The 16,926-nt window shown below is 37.1% G+C and overlaps 1 protein-coding gene across 1 annotated transcript in view; it reads right to left on the minus strand.

Annotated features, from left to right (window-relative positions):
* The window catches only part of REEP3 (receptor accessory protein 3), a 40,064-nt gene that overhangs the window by 12,484 nt on the left and 10,654 nt on the right, over window positions 1–16,926 (minus strand). Inside the window, exons 2-5 of the mRNA XM_056495418.1 lie at window positions 8,519–8,591; window positions 4,048–4,124; window positions 3,429–3,549; window positions 2,010–2,123 (exon numbers count right to left, since the gene is read on the minus strand). Of these exons, the coding sequence (XP_056351393.1) occupies window positions 2,010–2,123; window positions 3,429–3,549; window positions 4,048–4,124; window positions 8,519–8,591 (385 nt within the window). The remainder of the gene's footprint in view (window positions 1–2,009; window positions 2,124–3,428; window positions 3,550–4,047; window positions 4,125–8,518; window positions 8,592–16,926) is intronic.

Here is a 16,926-nt window from a genome sequence, read left to right on the forward strand (position 1 = left end):
GTGATGAAAGTGTGTCCTCTCTCCTATTAAAACTGATTGCACTACTACAATTCCATTCCTGGAATCCTATAGCATGCTCCACCAGCTCTTGGTGAAGGGATAATATTTTCACCTGCTGGAGGCAGCAGTCAACTCTTGAAAAACAGGGAACAAAATCAAGAACACATGCATTGTGTCCATTTGCTTGCATAGGGCAGGCATGCTCAGTATTTTGAAATGACAAACCCAAGAGGCTTAACATGCCAAACGAAAGATTTTTTTCAGTGAGTCTTCTCATTCATACTGTTCAAAAATCATGCCTATTTTAGGCCTTTGGTATTGCGGTGGTTGTTTTTCCCAAGCATCTGATCTGCACTGAACTAATTCTGACAAATATTCATGAGTGTTTTTAACGAGTTTTAACAAATACAGCAGGCATCTTGCCAGTCACAGCTGAATAGCAATGAAATCTAAACAGAGACATTTCAGAAAAAGTTATTCATTATTTCAGAAGTGGGAGGAGATATTGGTGTTATTTATTTTACAATATTTGTTACCCCCTAAAAATGAACAAGGAAATATCTAGCCATAGCCAAACATGAGGAACACACACAAAGCATAAGTATCCTCACAGATGCTTATTGTAATAAATTTGTAATGCAAAGAATTTGCATTTTAGCATTTAGCAATTAAACTTTTTTATCCAGTAAAGCAGTTGGGCTGTTTGTTAGATTTGTTTAAATAACCTATTTTCACTCTGGATACTTTCATTCCTTTGGATGTGCACTCTATCACATCCTAAATTATTTCACATCTCAAGGCAATATTAAGAATTTGAATAACAAAAAAAAAAAAAACCCCACAGTGATCAAATGTAATCACTCTCTCAATATTTTAAGCTCATTATGACCATATTTAAAACCAAAAAGTTATAATGCTACCACTCACATGTATCTTTAGAAATAGAGAAAATGAATAAACAAGATACACATGACTACTTTTCCAAAGCTTTTTGAGATGGCATGTGAAAATGTAGTTTTTAGGAATGTCTTTTATTTATAACACAGGAAGTTCACAATAGAAGCCCAGACATTTAAGCTAAATACCAGCTGTACATACTCAACTTTGACAGCCAGGGATCTCTACACTGTTTTCTGTTATCTACTGACAGTGTTGAGGTTTTCAGTGCTGTTACTTTAAACACAATGGTTCCATTTATTCCCTAGAAGAAATTAATTCTGATTGCCTTAAACCAGTCATTTCACTTGGACATACACCTTTTTCTCTCTCTACTTTTTTGGTGTGTTTTGATTTAAATTCCTATTAGGTAGGATACACATTGTCTGAAGTATATTTCTTTCAGTGGTGCACAAATGGCTTAGAATCTTACATATAAGCTTGTATTTTGTCTTCCTATACCCAGAGTTCTCTGAAATACTGAAGTTGATGAGTTTTTGTAGGAAGGTAATCCGGGAAAAATAACAGATTACTTCATAGTTTAATGGAAAATACATGACAAAGAAAGTGTATGCTAAACACCAATAGGCAAGTTTATGCTTAGTATATTAATTTAATAATTCACTCAACAAGTTGCAAACAGGTTAATTGTGTAAAGATAATTTTTATCCATGGTAGTAGTCTTCCATGACTTAATTAATATGTGGCATTACCTCAGGTTGATTGGAGAAAAACAGCAGAAAAGCCAGAAATCCTTTAAAAAGTTTGTTTATCAACAAGAAAACACAACAGAGACAGAAAAGAAACAATGATCATCTTTATTATAAGCCTCCATAGAAAACTGAATGGTTTTGAATTAGAATAAACTGATCTGATGATCCAAGAAATAACTACAAGCCATCTTAAACAAACCAACAAACACAGTATGAGGAAGAAGGGCTGCAAATCTTTGTGTCCCAGGTTTTCAATACACTTGCAGAATTTATCTTTTTATATAAGAGTGCTAAATCCTCAGTACTATTACACTGTTCTATATAAAGCCTCAAATGCAATTAATGCAAGCAGAAACTTACCTTTACAGCTGCTGTCACCGCAGCAGTTGCTGCCAGATTTAACCCTTGCCTTCCAAAATTCACCATGGTCTCATAGCCTCTTTCTTTGGCTTGGACGATGTACTCATCAATCTCCTAAAAGAAAAACATAAATTTTAGAAGGGTGTTCATAAGAGAGCAAAGCTACCCCACAGTATTATTTTTCCATCAGTAAATGAAGACAGAAGAAATATTTAAGAAAATATTTAATGGGATTTATCTTTGCATACAAATGTTTTGCTCATTATTACTCATTTAAAAAAAGGATTATATGTGGTCAAACAAGAAGATAGAGTAGATCACTTTTGTACAGCTCAGAAACATTGCAATAAGTTCCTTACAGAGAGTAAGCTTAACTTGTTGGACAGAAGTTTTTCAAGAAATAACATCATCTAACATGAAGAAGTCAGCGAGCTCCCTAGAGAGGTAGAGCCAACATACAAAGAACTTCCAAAGTCACAGCTTTGAAACAGTTAAGTAGTAAGGACAATACAGTCATGACATTTATCTCCAGCTCTGGTAAATGCCTGGAGTTGAAGATAAAAGTCTTCAAGGTACTTCCCAAGAGCTTGCAGACTACAGGAAGTATCCCTTTAGCTTTACAAAGTTGCAAATTGTTTATAGCACAACATTCAGAAGATCAAGATGAGCTTACTTCTCCTATTAGTGGCAATCTCGTCAGCTACCTGCTTTGCCAAATGAAGGCCAAGCCTAGTATTGACCTTTGGGAATGCTATTTTCTGTGGTGCAAAGGTTTCTCAGTGCTTGTCTTCATGCCTTTGCTAATTGCTTTTTCCATACATCCAAACAGGATGCTAAAAAAGAGTTAAGCAGAGCTTCGTCCCTGTCATACTTTGACTAAAGCTAACCATCTTCTAGCTATTTTATGTTTGGGTATTTAATGTTGCAGACTGGTCTGCCTTTAAAACTCAGTAACAAGTCGCTCCACTTATCTTGTCAGTTTACAAACCAAAAAAAAGTCACCAATATCAATCATCCTGAGAAGTGTTATTACTAGTTTATGCTAGAAAAAAAAGTCAACATTAACAGCTTTTACTAAAGCTGTGTTCATACTTCTTTGCATAGAGTACTGTACACATGCTTGCACTATGTCAAGCTGTATCACTTACACTCAACTGGGCTGCTCAGAGTGCATCAAGTAGAGCAGGGAACATCAAGCTCTCATGTCAATAGGAAGCAGGACCTTGTCTGCTCAGGCAAGTTAAACACAAGCATAGACACAGACAGTCATATGAACTTGCCACTGCTAGTCCAAATTCATGCTGCCTGGAAAGACAATAACAAGCTGCTCTGCTTTTATAGTGTATCTAGCAACAGCTTTTATTTCAGCATATGGTGTTTCCATATTAGGCATTAAAAATCTGTGAAGTCATTTCTTACCCTTTCTTTAGAAGAAAGCAGTGGGTGGAGGAATTTTCTGTAGATTAAACTTGCTCCTCTAGTATATGGGGAAAGGAGCCAGATAACAAAAGCTATCTTCAGTTCATAGTATAGTGGAAACCTACAGACAAGTTAAAGGTTGCACAAAATTAACAACTGTAGTAAGAAAATGTACAGTAATTAGTCATTATGAAGAGATCTTTTCAAAAACCACAATTATATTAGCATATAGGATTCTTCAAATACAAGAAGTTACATTAAACAAAAATTAAAAGAATTATGGATTTATGGACTACTGACATTCAATAAATGAAAACAGTCAATATACTTGCTTTTCATTATACATTTCTTCACAGAGAAATTCTAGGTCATCCTTTTAAGAGTTCCATTATCCTATTCAGTTTCTACAGTAAAGCTGGAAATGTTATAGTCCCTACTTCAAGTGACAGTGTACAGAAAACTTCAAAACAGATGCCGTTTATCTCTGCACCAAGATATTTTCCTGTAAAAAGGGCTATTCAACAAGAACAACTTTTTTATACAAAATAAATCAGTACAAATCAAAAAACATCAGAAAAAAATACAGTGTCCTCTAGAGTTAATAAAAAGTAGGGCTTACCAAGAGACTGTTAGGTCAGTTATCGTTTCAGTAACTGTATAAAGAGCAAACACAATCCAGTACATCATCCAGCGAACCTGAAAATTAAAATACCATCTTCACTAAGAGCTTTGATTTCACCTCTACACATAATACACGATATATTGTACAGTTTGTTCAGAGTTGTCAAAGCAAGACATTCAACAGTAACTTAGTCTTCATAAACCAGGTTTCAGGGAAATGATCAGGTGAAGATCCTGAAAAGATTTCTGTTCCTAAGTAGAACTGGTGGCAGCTGCAAGAAGCTCAGTGAAATGGCTGTGTCACCAGGGTCACAACCTCACCTAGGCTGGTTTCACAGATTTGATTCTGTCTCTACAAAGCTTTAGTGATATGAAAAAAAGCCAGTGCAGAACTGGTAGATTATTCTAAGTATGAAGAGCAATTCCCACCACGACACTAAGGATATTTCATTCTCTTCCTCACTCAACCATATGTTCATACTATGCACATGAAAGTCAGCATTAGTGAAGCAGCCCCTGCTTTCATTTCATAGTTTGTGTTATTCAGCTTTACATTGCCATTAAGTTCCATGTGTGTGATTACTGAGATAGTATTAACACTGAAGCAAGGCAACATAAAAAGCATTTTTATGGAGACTTTAATTCTGTTTATATGTCAAGAGCTACAAAATTCTTGTTAATAAAAAAGCTCACATGTTAATGCTTCCAGGGTTTACAGGTACAAACCTTTTTTTGTTTAAGGTTTACACTATATATCACTGCTTTGAAATCAGACAATGTTCTTAAAATAGGATAGTTCGTTTTTTAACAATTAAGAGAATAATTCATTTTTCTTGAACACTTGTTCAAATTTGGTTGCCTAAGCTGATTACACCTTTCAGAATAAACACTACAGAAATAGTTCAAATGCATTTGTCTTCCCTAAGCTATCAGATGTCAAATGCAATGTATTTCCAAAATGGGCCACTACAAAATATCACTGGTTATTTGCACAAACTGAATATTCACATGTTCTTTAAATTCCTAGAAAAACCTCTGCAACAGAATACCATTTGAAAACAAACACCCAAAAAGTCCAAAGCAACAAAGAATCCAATAAATCAAACCACCACAACTATTAGAGTCTAGTTTGAGCCCTAAATTCATGGTACTCTCATTCAAAGGGAAGATATAAATATATTCCTCCCTTTGAAGGTCCATATATATATATATATATATATATATATATATATATATACATACATACATGTATATATATATACATATATATATATATATATATATATATATATATATATACATACATACATGTATATATATATACATACACACCTTCTCACAGAGGATGTGGCTCAGATTTAATCTTCACTTTGAAAATAATCTTTTTTGAAGTGGACTTAAATAACTACTGAAAACCTAATGATACACTGCTGCTATTTAGTGGATGTTACAGTTTAAAACCCTTTCCCCTGTCAGAACCTGAAACCCATTTATCTTAAATGCTTTTCTGTGTTTCAGTTTGAAAAGAAACTCAGTCATGTGGTAGCATTCTTCACTTCCATCTCTCAGAGGATTTAGATATTTTAGGCTTGAATAAATGAAGACAAGTGTACACAACAGCTGAAGTAATTGCTGACAGGCCATGTGATATTTAGACTGGTGACCCTTTCACGAACCAGAGTCAACACCTGAATGAAAATAGAATTAAATCCAACCTTGCCCCATCAACTTAAGCATAATGCAATGCAATTTTTAAGATGCCATGCAAGACTGTATTTTTCTCCGATATGATTTATCCAGGCTCTTCTTTCTTTAATCAACATTTATTTATCTGATTAAGAACAAGTGGCAGTGGAATTTCTCCTGGGCCACTAGGAACAGTAAAAAACGCCCTGGAGAAGGGCACATGAGATCTGCCAGTAGTCCTGCTGAAGACTGGGCAAAGATTCTATAAAACACAAATCATATTCTAGTACAACTAATGCAGTAGGCACCACAAATATCCTTGACAAATGAAGCTAAGTTACTTAGGGGGGTTTTCATACCAGAAAAAATGAAATAAGGATATGAAAAATTGAAGGTCAGATTTCACTCTGCCCTGAACACTATCATCTACTTTAAGTAACAGAAGCTTTGATTGAAGCTTTAACTTTTCATGTTAAAAGAGTGATTAGAGATTTGTTTTGTTGAGGGTACTTTTACCCAGCATCCAAGTGTTAAGCTCATCTTTGTTGGCTTTGGCTGAATTTTGAAGGTCAGGATTTTGAAGCCAGGATTTGAAAGGCTGAAAGTATATTCAGACTCACAAACTACATTTCTGATGCTTATTTCAAGCTCTTTGGTGTAATACAGTGAAAAAAGGTCTCAAATATCTTACTCAACTCCATTAAACCAGGGTAATTACAAGAACAAATAAATCTCTTCAAAGGCCGAGATTACAATTTTTAGCATTAAAGTCCATAAGTCTTTTCAATTACCGTAATCAGCACAACACTTTTTTCCCCCAGAAATAATCTTTGACCAATTTGCTGCATCATGACATACACAACAAGTCGTGTATGATTTTGTTTGATTGGTTTTCAGTAATGGAAGCAGTGGCTGAGTAAAATATTTTACTGTTACAAACCTCTCATCAATCCAGCAACAAACACAGATGGCTCCTGAGCCACACAAAACCCTAGAAAGGAAGTTGTGCTTGGGCCATAATGTGAGTGGCAGCAGACCTGTGCCATTTGGAAAGCTACATTTAAAACTAAACCCTTTATTGTGAAAGAAAATGACCCAGTTGGGAAAATGGCAGCCATGGATCATCCCTAAGACCTATCTGGCAGTCAACCCAACCAGCAAAGGAGTGATAATTCACTGATGAATCATTGTCATGCTCTGCTAATGAAAAAGTCATTGTAATGGGTCTTATTCATCTGGGCCCCATGAATATTTTGTATGCAGCTGCAAGTTCTGGGCCTAATCAGAGACCATAGGTCTGCACTAAAAGAGTTGAAAAAATATAATTCCAGGCCCTACTATCAGGAGTCCTGTGTAAGGACGCCCAAGAAATACAGTTAGGTCATAGCTAACTGGACAACTGAGATGAGAAAAATATCTCAGCATTCTAAAATATTGCTTCTCTTTTTCTAGAACATATAGTGCAAGAGGCAATGGTAACCTCTTAAATTGAAGTGATTTCCTTTATTTTAGTCGGAAACTGCTCTGCCCTACTTAACCTGTGGATCTCTTTTGAAGGAGCAGGGAGGAAAAGCAGACTATAAATTCCTTGTATTATAGACTTTCCTTACAGAGTAATATGAGCATGAGAAAGAAAATTCTCCTCTTAGTTTCAGTGACTTTTTTCTCCTATGACTTTAGCTCTGGCAGGCACCAGCTCTATGTCACAAATAAGCTCTAATCAGTTTGTACACAGAAATCAGAAGAAATACAAATATTATGTCCTTTGAGACCTTGATAGGATGATCAGACTAAATTAAGACATTCAACGGGAAGAACAACAGCTACCACGTTCTGCAACTATAACCAAGTAAAAAGTGAAGACATCCTACATCACTCAACAGCCTTAGGTCACAGCTATGGCTGCTGAGTTAAAAGTAACTGATGGCCCTGACTCTACCCTGAGTCAGGCAGCCAAGTTAAGGACAAGATTCAGGACAGGTTATTTGCTGAAATCAAGTCAGGCTGTCTCTTAAAAAAGGGAAGTTGCTTAGTGACTAAAGTTCCTTGTGACTGCAACTAGTTAACATTCTCATGATTATCATCACTGCTCACACTGACAAGTAAAAAATTAAATAGCTTAATTAAAAACTGATGTATCTATAATTGTGTTTTTCTCCATCTTTCTCTTCTTCTGTTCTGTCTGACATCTTCTCTTCCATCTGGTCTGTTTCTTTTCTCCACATCACCTTAACCACATCTTTTCCTCCCCTGGTTACATTTTTTCTCCTCCTTGAGGAACAATAGATTAACAAGAACTACCCTTCGCTTAGGTAGATTTTGAGTCCCCTATTGAGCTCCATGCAATGATATTAAGCTGCTGCTGCTCTTCTAGTGGTCACTGTGAATCAGTTTGTTAATATTTATACTTGAGGTGTCGGTAGAATTAGGAAACTTTCATTCTGTCCCCTGCCTAAGAGTGCATTATTTCCTATACTTTGCTGAAATGGAACCAAGACTTTTCAAGATTTACATTAAAAATACTCTTAAACTCCCCCCCAAAAAACCTATATACAGCATAGTGTGTTGAACATGTTTCAGCATAAAACTATGTAAAGCATGAGATACCCTAACTTTAGCCTTCCAAACAAAATCATAGGATTACCACTAGGTTCACACAAGTGTTATATCTAACAGTAAGACAGTCAATTCAAGCTTCCACATGATTTATTACACAAAGAAATTGTCACAGATCTATGTCAGCAGAGGCATGTAATTAAACAATTAAAAGGAATGAGACTTACATATTCCTTCACGTTTTTTGTCTTCACAGCTTTGTATGAGTAATATGCGGGATACAACATTCCAAACACCAGCCTATTGGAAAACAGAAAGAACCTTCAGGATCTGTTTGTCATATATGACAAAACAGTGACAATATATCATCAGAACAATGCAGCCAACTTAATATAAAAAATCCTGTTCTCTAGCATTAAAGGGTGGGAAAAAAAAAAATCATGTTATATGTTCCTTGGAGGAAATTTCACGATAGGCAAAACTAGAACAACACGAACAGAAAAGGTTGTATGCCCTAAAGACAACAAAGTGTTTTGTAAGACTGCTTCTAATACATAATATAAAACCAGTTGTTCTGGTTCATTTACAAGTAAAACCAGTCCTGCAGCCTGCCCACACCAGAAGATAGCACTGGCAGTGCTATCATACTTGAAGAGACTCTGAACCTATCAGTAGCTAATCACAATCATCTACTTTTATCAGATTACCAGAAGTTTATCTCCAAAAGAATTTTAAAAGAACTCTGACTTAAAAAATTTCATCTCCTTTTCATAGAACTCTGCAACACCAGCATTTAGAAATTGAGGAAAAGTGAGAATTAATCCACTTTTGCTCAGACAGCGAATTACTGCTGAAATTCATCAAAAGCAAGGTGTCGAGCAAGGTGAGAGGCAAAGCAATCCATGCTGAGAGCAGGGTCAGAACGAAGATCTGCTCTAACTCAGCTTTGTTACAACACAACACTTTCTAGTAAAAGTCTTGGCCACATACTAGAACCGTCCTTTATGAAAAACTGAACAGCGCTAGTTACCATTTCCTTGATAAATGCAAGAGCTCCATATTTCAACGTGGGAAATAAGAAAAGCCTTACAGAATAACGACCTTTTAAAGCTTTGTTAAATCCTGGTCACTTCTGTTCACCAAAAAGCACTCTGGGAAGGGCTCAGCTGCTGGTCGGATGGCCAGAGACTGGGTTGATAGTGGCCTCATGCGTGAGGCAGTGATTGGCTGGGGAGATGTGTGGACACCACTTGATGAGAGAGCTGACTGGGTAAAGGGATGCGTGAACAGCGACACCGCAGCCGCAGGCAGCCAATGCGTGCTAGTTTCAGTTAAGTTTTAGACAAGTTTCGGGTATAAAAAGGCTCTGTTCATTACTATAAATTATCTTCTTCGGAACAAGCAAGGAGGTCTGTGTGTCTTTGTTCCCCATTGCTTCATTTTACCACCTTGCTACACTTTGTAAAGTTAAGCAAGCCATCTACCCTTAAATTCAATCTGGCCTGAAACAGCCATTAGAGAAAGGTGGTTCTATGGGAGAAATTTACACTTGCAGGGATATCCAAAGATCTTCAAAGTTCAGAACTTGCAAGTAATTTAACACCTCATAGTTACACAAAGGAAAATGCATCATGTATTTTGGTTTTGTTGATTTTTTTGTTGTTGTTTTTTGTTGGTTTTTTTTAACAATTCCAGACAGACTTGGGACAGGCTTGGCATGTAAGATTGTTATTCAAATTAATTTACCAAAGTAAATAACTGAAATTTCATATTTTATTGTTGTCCCAGGCAGCTCTAAGTACGTAGTTCTACCTACACAGTCATGCAGAAGACTGCATAATACTACCACAGAACTCTGCGAGTATACAAGACAACAATGTAAGCTGGAATTCAACCAGTTTGATATACACCATTTTCCAGGCATCACGCTAGTATCTATGCAGAAGTCATCTGCTTGGTAGCAGATAATGAAACTGCTTGCAATTAGAGTATAAAAGTCATCTCTGTGGTAACTGTAAATGAGACTGATAGTACTGTACATTTAATTAGCATATACAGTTTGATAACCAAGATGCCTTGACAAGAGCAAACAGAGCTTTGAAGATTACAAGATGACTGGATCAAGTCTGGCTAACAGAAGATTTAACTAAGTAGAAATGTAAAGTTGGTCTGTGTGATGTTTAACTAAATGATTGTAGTAAAAATTACTAGCCTTCCTAAAGCATACATAGCTCAGGAAACAGTAAACTTTGGATTCTGATCACAAATCAGTAGTCCCAGTCTCTCTCTCAATTGTCGATACATCTCCAACAGTTAACATAATAGTACATAACAGATAACATAATAGTACATAAGTGGGGGGAAAATAGACTTGCTAACAACAAAGACAAAATACTTTCTTCAGCATCAGACACCACATAGAGAATGTTTCTCTACCCTTAGTGCACACCAGTTATCCTTGGAAGGAAGCCTCTGGCAGAGGTTCTAAAGTTAAGCTGTAAATGCTTCAAGTGAAAGAGGTTGATAAAATTATGGAAGCATAATTGCAGAACCCTTCATGTTTGGAAGGGTCTTGTGAAGTCATCTAGTCCAACTTTCTGCTCAAATCAAAGTCAACATCAGATTTGGACCAGGCTTCCTAATGTTTCAGCCAGTCAGGTCCTGGAAGCTTCCAGAGAGATTCTTAGTGCAAAGGTTCAGTTGTATTCAGCCAGAAGCAAAAGTTTGTAAGCATTGTCTCTCTTGACTATACAGTATGGTAAGAGAATGGGCTTGGCTCTCATAACCACCAAAAAGCTACGTGAAATGGCTACAAGTTCTCCTCAAAGTCTTCACTTGTATATCTGAACAAGCCCAATTCATTCAGTACTCATCACAAGTCATGTGCTGTGGTCACTTGATGGCCTCCACTGAACCTTCTCAAATAAATTAACATCTTACTTGTACTAAGAGGCCCAAAGTTAAGCACAGTCAAATAAATAAATCTCACATCTACATCGCCATTCTCTTCTGTACCTAATTTTCTCTTAATTTAAAAATTACAAAACTCAAAGAAAATCCTCAAACACTGATCCCTGTATTTTCTTAAATAGCAAAGGTGGCTCTAAGATAAATAACAGGTTTTAATACAGAACAATAAAAAAATCATTATTTGATTATAAGTATGAGTCAAAGCTAGTTAATCATGTATAGCTCTTTCACAAAACAAGGCGAGATTTGAACTAAGTTCCTAGGCCTTTCTTCATCCAATAGCGCTGTTAACAGCTGATAGTACAGAGGAGTCAAAGGGCACTTCAAGAATGTCTCCACAAATCAGATCCCTCTGGAGTGGGAAGGGACGGTCACTGCAGATGGCTCAAACCAGTACAGATATGGAAAAGTAGTAATGGGTGCACCACAGTGGCACTTTCACATCTGGATCTAGGTGTTCAGGATTCCACGGCTCATGCTGCACTGGAGGTAACAGAAAATAGATCTTCTGACTCTTTATTGTAGGATAGGCAAACTGCTACTCCACTGAAGCAAAGCTTATCTACAACCTAAGATTTAACTTAAGATTTTGAAAGGCTTTTTGACAGAATCTAGTCTACCTGAACTCCAGCTGAGCATATCAATCTGTAGAAGCCCATCCACATACAGTTCTGCTGCAATCCTCAGACTTTTTAACCTAAGGCCAAGAAAACGAACAGTAAAAAAAACCCAAAAAACAAAAAAACAAAACAAAACAAAAAAAAACAATAAACTCACAAACCCTGAATGGTTTTATTCCCAGCTATGAGAAAAGCCTGGCAACACAAGTTAAAAATCTCACTTCACCCTAATAATGTGAGATCCAGAAACAGAAGGAATAGGAGACTAAACGTCTTTCATTTAGTTGAAATTCTGTAGACAACAGCTCTTCCTTTGATTTTTGTCCCTGTGGAAAACCCTGTTCAGTAACACACCAACTCTAATGTCTCTCACTTTCCCTTGTTCTGGCTGAAATTATAACCATTAAGTATCATAGATAAGAAAAGTCTTTGTTAATCCTTTAACCCATAAGGTAGACTTTAAAAGGGTGGAAATTATTCATCGAAAGAGAAGATAAAAAAAAGAGGTTCCTGAACACCATAACCACCACCAACTGTCTGACATGCATAATAACTCCACCAGATACTGGCCATCTCTCTCTCCCTAATTGTAAAACTAGCACTCAAAAGTTATTCAAATAATTATTAGTACCCTGCTCATGTAAGTGTCTTGTAATGAAGCATATGAAAGTGAAACACCTTGAGTCTTTCACTTTACAGATTTTTCAGCTACACTTTTCCACTCACTTTAATGTCAAGTAGCATCACTTCTATGTAGAAGACAAAACAATGTATTTTTAAATTTAAACAGCACCTTATCCTCTGAACATATCATTCTCAAACTGCTATAAACATGAACTGGGAGAAACACAATTTTGAGAACACTTCTTCAGAAACAACTCATCTTAAGCAGAAAGCTATTACAGCAACAGTGAGACAATCATAAAACAAAAGATGACCTCAGGTTAAATAAGAATACTAGCATAAGACAAACACAATAAAGGCAGCTAATTTTTCCCATCTAGAAAATCTGTTACTCAATACTAGTCAAAGCAGAAGTTTAAAAAATACCTATTTTAGTGACCACTTGTTCTTTTAAAGAATTTTTCTAGAAATCACTTTAAAACTACAGAGTGCAGAGTGGTTAACAGAACAATATATCATTATTATATTACTCCATAATATTATAATATTACCATTACAATAATATTCCATAGTATTTTTATTTTATTATATTATATATACACCAATATATAATAATTTAGTAGGATTTTCAATACTGCTGCAAAATGAAAGTTAGAAAAACTTTCTGTTGGTAGATAGGATTAAAACAAAACATCAGCACATTTAGTCAGTAATAATAGGAACCAGTACCATGAAGTTTTTATCTCCTTACAGCCAGAGCTGACATCAAAAGTATGGCATGATGCTGCTGCCAACTCTGGCACCACGAACTTCCTCAGACAAAGTCCTCTGACTTTAGTTAAACCTATCAGGCAACTTTAGAGTCCAAAAGCCAAATTGTCAGCAGTGAGTGTAGCTGAAGGCCAGTAAATTCATTTTTACCTTCCATCTATGCATGATGGATCAGTATAATGGCAAAAGAAAGATCACTGCAGCTGACTGAGGCAGCAACACCTATAACAGGAGCAGCAGGGAGCCTGGGCACACAGATGGCTACAAAAGCCCCACATGACCAAGACTTCCAAAAACACCCAAAATAGCTTAAAGCTATTCAGCAACACCTACTGTAACACATTAGAAGAATACAACGACTTGAAGGATGTTCTCAGTTAATCTGTGGCTTTTCAAATGTAAAAGTTTAAATGTTATTTTTAAAAGCGTGGTTTGTATTTCGCACTGAATACCAGAACACTGCACGAATGTAGCAGACAAGGCATTTTCCACAGACGGAAACAGATTTCAGCTGAGCATGACGTCATTTACTTTATATTACTAGTAGATATATGGATAATCCTGCTTACCAATGTTATTTCACTGCCAGTTGTAGCCCAGCTAATTCAGGTTTTCAGCTAGACTCAGTAGCTACCACAGCATTCTATTTTTGATACAGCCACCTCCTCTACAGACATTTTACTCATGTAAAGAGAAATATTTCTCAATTATATTAGAAGATTAAAATTGTTATGGCTGGGACAGGTGTGTGCCAATAAAGGCAGAAGCTCCTCTTTGAAATGGAGAACGTAAACCCTCTCTCCCCCAATTATAATTTTTGAATCAGGGACGCTCAGGCAGAGATAAGGGGATAGGAATAGCAGCTCTTTACTAATATATCTAACAGGACAAAAAAAAAACAACAGCAGCTATGAAAATTAACAACAAAACAGAGCAAGTAACTCAGTTCCTTTTTTCAGCCAGAGACACTCTGCCTGCGTTCGGTCCCGGTGGTGAAAAAAGTGGCAGGGCCCGCACAGCTGCAGAGGTGGCAGACGGGAACGGGGGAAAGCGGCAGCGGCTGCGCTGTCTCTCAGGTGGGTGCAGGGTGAAGGAAAAGCTCCCCGCTCACCGTTTGGGTTTTTGGTGGTCAGCTGTTTGCAAATGAAAACTAAATAGCAGAATAAAAATCTAAAGAACAATGCACAAATCTTTGGCTGGCTGTTCTTGGCTGTAAAAAAGGCAAATAGAGTCATATGCCTTAACAATGGGATTTCAGGCAGCACACACTGGAAAAGTAGAAGCATTTTTGCTTAGACTGTATACTGCCCATACACTTCCAAGCCACTCCCATCAAAGATCAGCAGTTTGGATTTTTCTCTTTTTTATTTTTTTTTTGGCTACCAAGTGATGAGGCTACAGTCATGGAGTAAATCCTAGCTGCTATGCGCCTCTGTGGCACTCTCAGGTTTGAAAAAAGACATAGGGAGCACATGGAAGAATCCTGTTCAGGGGAAAAAGCCAAAAACCCTGCATGTGTTGGGTTGACCCAGGCTGGACATCAGGTGCCCACCAAAGCCATTCTGTCAGTCTCCTCCTCAGCTGGGCAGGGGAAAGAAAATATAACAAACAGCTCAAAGACTGTGGTGAGAGATAAGAACAGAGATCACTCACCAGTTACTGTCATGGGCAATTAACCAAGTCAGTTTGGGTAATTTGATTGTTAATCTATTACCAATCAAATCAGAGTAGGATAATGAGAAAGAATAAAACCTTGACATTCAAACCCAATGCACTGCCAAAAAAGCAAGACTCTCAAGTCAGCCTTACCCCTGCCCCTGAGTGTTACAGTTAGGCAGTGATTTCTAGACTAAGCCAGCTACCAGCTATGGTTCAGATGTCCAGACAAACAAAAGCTTCCTTGGCACTTTTGTCCTGAATGTTTTTGAAAAGCACAATGCTAAACAAAGTCCTTCTGTCCAGCACCTGGCAGAATTTAGTTCCATTTTGCTATTCACTAACCACACAATCTATAGTAAAACACTACATATTCAAGTAACTATGAAAACTACACTTTGACCAAAATGCTAGTCTGCTACAGGGACAGGAGAGCATGATGATCAGCTCCTGAACCCCACAAGAAATTGTGTATTACTTTTTCTTCCAATCCCCCTTCCTTTGGCAAGGGGCAGAGAAAATCATGGAACTATTAAAAGAACATGTCTGCTAACACTAACAAATTTTAAATTCAGCAACTCCTTCAGCAGATTAGTTACCAAAATGCAGGAATACAGTCAGAAACAGGACTGTTAAAATCTTGATAGCATTCTTATGACCAGAATATAAAAGCCAGAGAAAAAAATGTCTAAATGTCTTAACAGTTAGAGAATATACCCAGAAGCACTAACAGATCAGAATAAAGCACACTCTTGAACAGAGCAAAGCAGTTATTAACTTTCCAACTTAGAAAGCTGGAATTCTCCAAAGCAACTGTCAGATTCTTCCAAAGCACAGCATAATCAATTACTCAAGCGGTCAGAAACCACCTTAGCATTTTAAGAGGAAAAGTGACATCCCTACTGATTTCTCCAAAATGTGGCACTTTTCTATGCCAGGAACTTTTATTTAATGGGTCCCAGGTATAACAATTGCAAGCAATCTGATGGGAGACAAGCCTTTCCTCCAATGCAGACCTCTAGGCTCTTTTACAAGTATCCTATCCACTTACATTCATGGACTAATTGATCTACCCCAAATTAGGGAACTAATAGCTCTTGAAGTTTTCTCAACATGGAAATATCCCTGTCTGAACCTTGAGAGAAGCCTAAAAAGAGGACAACAAAAAATTAGGAAAAAATCCTCTTCTGTAAGGGATGTTCTGCACTGGAATCTGTGTGCAAGGGCAGATGTACTTATGGGCTCTAACAGCCCTCTTTCAGAGGCCTGTGGCAGTCTGGAACAAGGGACTACTAAAAAACAACTCCCAAAGCAAAATCCAAGCTACTCTCTCTAATAAGTCAGCCTGGAAACTCTTTCACATGGACAAGCAGCATCAGTGTTTCAACATATTCTCAAAGTCACCCTTCTCAGGAGCTGACAGGGAATTACTGGTACACAAAACCTGTGAATCAACTCACCTCCTTTTCACATATAGGTCCTGAACAGTGCAGAAGTACTTGGGGAGAAGCTATTTGCATATCATTCTAATTCAAACAATCTGCACCTGTGCCCATAACTAATTTTCTTGTGTTGCTGGATAGCCTTGGCATACTTTAACAGAAGACGGTAAGTCTGGAGATACTCATCACCATGTCATAGAAAAAAAAACAGACCAAAACAAAACAAAAAAACAAAAACCTCCAGCAGATAACAAATTCTATTTAAAACACAGTCAAAAGGCCCAACAAGCCCAGTTGTATAGAAAATTATAAAAAGCTGGTACTGGAAAGCATATAGAAACTGCTATAAAACCCTTAATCATTTCTCTGCATGACTACCTATTCACCTCTTGCTTTTATGATATTTGACTCCTGCTGTAATAGCATTCTGCCCATCCTGGTACTCCTTCCTGTTTACAGTTCTTACAGAGCTCATCAGGTGTGCAGGGCACTCAGGTGAGCTCACACCTTCCAAACACTCACACTGAGGAACTGAAACCAGACCATCTGTAA

The sequence above is a fragment of the Oenanthe melanoleuca genome, chromosome 6 (genome assembly GCF_029582105.1).
Source record: "Oenanthe melanoleuca isolate GR-GAL-2019-014 chromosome 6, OMel1.0, whole genome shotgun sequence".
Lineage (NCBI taxonomy): Eukaryota > Metazoa > Chordata > Aves > Passeriformes > Muscicapidae > Oenanthe > Oenanthe melanoleuca.